General features: G+C 41.8%; 1 protein-coding gene across 2 annotated transcripts in view; it reads left to right on the forward strand.

Moving 5' to 3' along the window:
- rtn4ip1 (reticulon 4 interacting protein 1) overlaps window positions 1–3,609 on the forward strand; it is a 23,549-nt gene extending 19,940 nt beyond the window's left edge. Inside the window, exons 8-9 of one of the 2 annotated variants that reach the window (XM_046062609.1) lie at window positions 1,613–1,705; window positions 3,200–3,609. In XM_046062609.1, coding sequence (XP_045918565.1) covers window positions 1,613–1,705; window positions 3,200–3,325 — 219 coding nt within the window. In that variant the 3' untranslated portion in view covers window positions 3,326–3,609. Of the gene's footprint in view, window positions 1–1,612; window positions 1,706–3,199 lie in introns of those variants that run through there. The other variant, XR_006827098.1, reaches the window with a different exon arrangement.
- The last annotated feature ends 860 nt before the right edge of the window (window positions 3,610–4,469 follow it).

Raw genomic sequence — 4,469 nt, forward strand, 5'->3', positions numbered from 1 at the left:
TATATATATATATATATATATTTATATTATATATATATATATACTGCTCAAAAAAATAAAGAGAACACTTAAACAACACAATGTAACTCCAAGTCAATCACACTCGTGTGAAATCAAACTGTCCACTTAGGAAGCAACACTGATTGACAATCAATTTCACATGCTGTTGTGCAAATGGAAAAGACAACAGGTGGAAATTATAGGCAATTAGCAAGACACCCCCAATGAAGGAGTGGTTCTGCAGGTGGTGACCACAGACCACTTCTCAGTTCCTATGCTTCCTGGCTGATGTTTTGGTCACTTTTGAATGCTGGCGGTGCTTTCACTGTAGTGGTAGCATGAGACGGAGTCTACAACCCACACAAGTGGCTCAGGTAGTGCAGCTCATCCAGGATGGCACATCAATGCGAGCTGTGGCAAGAAGGTTTGCTGTGTCTGTCAGCGTAGTGTCAAGAGCATGGAGACGCTACCAGGAGACAGGCCAGTACATCGGGAGACGTGGAGGAGGCCGTAGGAGGGCAACAACCCAGCAGCAGGACCGCTACCTCCGCCTTTGTGCAAGGAGGAGCAGGAGGAGCACTGCCAGAGCCCTGCAAAATGACCTCCAGCAGGCCACAAATGTGCATGTGTCTGCTCAAATGGTCATAAACAGACTCCATGAGGGTGGTATGAGGGCCCGACGTCCACGGGTGGGGGTTGTGCTTACAGCCCAACACCGTGTAGGACGTTTGGCATTTGCCAGAGAACACCAAGATTGGCAAATCTTCATGCCCTCCATGTGCTCGCCAGAGGTAGCCTGACTGCCATTAGGTACCGAGATGAGATCCTCAGACCCCTTGTGAGACCATATGCTGGTGCAGTTGGCCCTGGGTTCCTCCTAATGCAAGACAATGCTAGACCTCATGTGGCTGGAGTGCGTCAGCAGTTCCTGCAAGAGGAAGGCATTGATGCTATGGACCGGCCCGCCCTTTCCCCAGACCTGAATCCAATTGAGGACATCTGGGACATCATGTCTCGCTCCATCCACCAACGCCACGTTGCACCACAGACTGTCCAGGAGTTGGATGCTTTAGTCCAGGTCTGGGAGGAGATCCCTCAGGAGACCATCCGCCACCTCATCAGGAGCATGCCCAGGCGTTGTAGGGAGGTCATACAGGCACGTGGAGGCCACACACACTACTGAGCCTCATTTTTACTTGTTTTAAGGACATTACATCAAAGTTGGATCGGCCTGTAGTGTGGTTTGATTTTGAGTGTGTTATTTTAGTGTTCCCTTTAATTTTTTTGAGATGTATGTATGAATTTATTTTAATCTTAAATATCTGTATATCTTCTGTGTGTAGAGTGAACTTTTAACAACTTTCATTTCATTGTGCAAACTTGTGTTGTAAAATGACAAATGAACCTTGAACTTTAAAGTTTTTGATAAGTGTATTTTAGATGTTCAGCAGTAAAGTGCTTACTTCAACATGCCTTGTCTTCTAGCTTTCTTACAGCTGACACCCTACAATTTTGCACTGTTAAGTGAATATTATCAACAGTAAAGTTTCTGCTATGCGCTCAAGTTGTGATTATACACGTCTTAATGGCTTCTCATTCTGTTTTCTTGTAGCACCTAGTAAAAGGAGTCCACTACCGCTGGGCATTCCTTGCACCTAGTGGTCCTGCATTGGATGAAATAAGGGAAATGGTGGATGCAGGAAAGGTATGGTACCAGATTAATTCAGTCATTTAGTGTTCAGGGAGGGCCGAAGACCTGACTTCTGTTTCTGCCAGTTTTTTCTTTTCATCATTGTGTGCACGTCGGGGATTAAATTTGGCCGGAGAATACCAGAGCGGAGCTCCGCCTCCAGAAATCCAATTGCATTAAATAAAAAAAATTTTCTGGTGTGGAATGTGGAAACTACTAACCTATACTCAACCTCATTGGACAAGAGCTTCCCTTCCTCACAAATCCGAATTTAAACCCTGGTGCACATTACATATGTTCAGCATTGGCATGGAGATTATTAGACGTTAATGCCAGTCACAACAGCACTAGGCCTATGGGTAAATACAGTACAGTAGATTTCATTAATGCATTTAACATCTCAATAAGAATTACATTGTGATATAAAATGCTATTCAGCTGGTGGTTATCTCACTCTCTATGCAGATAACACCCCTCTCTTATTATATTTTTCACTTGAGCGTGCTCCTGCATAAACATGGATAGCATCTAGAAGAAAAAGCTGGTGGGAAGAAGCTACATTTGAAATCTGATTCTTTGGTTTGCAGTAGTGTCGCTACAAGTTGCGCCGTTACTAGTTTAACTACATTTCTCAGTAGCTTGGTGGTAGCTTCGCTATTTTCTGAATCAAATAGCTTTTCAGTAACAAAGCTCTTTTATTGACTGAGTAGCGTGGTAGCTTCCACACCCGCTACATTTTCTCAAGCATTTCTGACGGATCAAGGAAACTTTCATATGTAGTGGCAGAAGCTTGTTTCCATGAGATATGAGATCTTGCTCTCTTTCTCATCCATTGCCATGAATGTTTAGGTTGTTTAGATTGCAATGTTGCCAGAGCACAAATTCACATAAACAATAAAAATATAATAAATTAATGTGATAATTAAGTTACTTTATACAAACAACAATGGTTCTCCGTTTGTTGCATGAGGAAATAATTGAGCTGCAATGATATGACACTAAGAAGAAGAGTCTGTGTGTCTGATGTAGTTCTCTCTGGCACACTCAGTTTGGAGCAGGTTTATAGTCTTTCTTCTATGAAGTTAGCTGTAAACTAAGCCGTGTGTGTATGTATGTCCTAACTATAAAATCTTAAAAAATTAAAAGTAGCTTAGATGCAGCTAAGCTACTTTTGCCACGTTGCTGTAGCTTAGCTTGCTGGGGGGTAGCTTCTGTGTAGTGAAGCTTCATTTAATGTAGAGTAGCTAGTAGCTTAGCTCACTACATTTTCCAAGTAGCTTGCCCAACACAACTATTTTTTTTGATCCCGCTCTTGGCTTAGTTTGGAGAATTTGGCATGATGGAAACTCACCACGTACACACTATAAATGCTGTAAGAATATTTTTGTCATTGAAGGAAATTGCATTAAGTGACAAGCTGCTTCCCTTACTGATATTGTAGTCCATAATAGCTGAGAAACAAGGCATGTCTGACCTCTACTCAGCCTTTCTCTATTTGCTCTCTGTCAGATCCGGCCAGTGGTGGAGGAGACCTTCAGCTTTTCTCAGGTTCCTCATGCCTTTGAGAAGGTGGAAAAGGGGCACGCTCGAGGAAAGACTGTGGTCCAGATCAGCAAAGGGGGAGATGACTTATAGCACTTACTCTTAGAGACTATGCACTGAGTTTTTGAGACTATCTGCATTTTTCTGCGCAGTCATGAAACAAACTGAATCAAAATAATTTGAATGCGAGGTCTTAGCTTATTGTATCCACAGCTGTATTCAAAGTACAAGAACACGGTTATTACTGTTATTGCTTCTCATTTGTGGGTTTTTGTTTGGTCAGTGAGCATGGAAACATTCCAGCTGCTGTTGTATGCTTTAAAATGTTTGCATTTTTTACATTTGTTTAAATATATTAATAAAATTTAATGATTTAAGCGCTGTCAATTTATTCAATAAGCAATTAGTCATTTCTGACTATGTAAAGTATAATACAACAGTAAATTCTACTTTCCTGAAGGTTATAATAAATTTTTTAATCAGCATGTGCATAAGAGAGTTCTAACCTTTTTAATGTTGTCTTTCACACAGCAAACTGGATTGGTCAGTTTGTCCTCTGTAGTGTAAATAGTTGTACAGCTTTGTCTCTGTTACATTAATGAAATCAAGGCTCCATATAGGGCTGGACACCTGCCAAAATTGTGCATTCCAACGCAAAAGCCATCAAGCAATCTTTATCTAAGTTTATGATAAAGTCTAAGGGGGCTTTCAAAGTCCGCACCAAGGTCTGAACCAAAGTTCATGTTTTGGTACATTCGGTTATGTCTATGAAGATTCTCAGTCATCCAGGTCATAGTTATCCAACAAAGGTTAAAGGTTTCACCTTTGTGAAAACAGCCACAAGATCCAAGAAGAACAAAACTACAGGGGAGGAGGAAAAGAAGGTCAAATGCAACAACATTGTGATTCCATACATGTCTGGAGTATCAGAGAAACTCAGGAGGATTTTCAACAAACACAACATCCCTGTGTTTTTTAAACCCAAGAACACACTAAGACAGATGCTGGTCCACCCCAAAGACCGCACACCCAAACACAAGAAAAGCAATCTAGTGTATGCGGTCCAATGCAGTGAGGAATGCACAGACCTGTATATTGGGGAGACTAAACAACCACTACACAAACGCATGGCTCAACACAGAAGGGCCGACTCCTCAGGTCAAGACTCTGCAGTCTACTTACATCTGAAGGACAGAGGACACTCGTTTGAGGACCACCAGGTGCACATTTTAGACAG

This window comes from Micropterus dolomieu, linkage group LG11, assembly GCF_021292245.1.
Source record: "Micropterus dolomieu isolate WLL.071019.BEF.003 ecotype Adirondacks linkage group LG11, ASM2129224v1, whole genome shotgun sequence".
In the NCBI taxonomy this organism is placed as follows: domain Eukaryota; kingdom Metazoa; phylum Chordata; class Actinopteri; order Centrarchiformes; family Centrarchidae; genus Micropterus; species Micropterus dolomieu.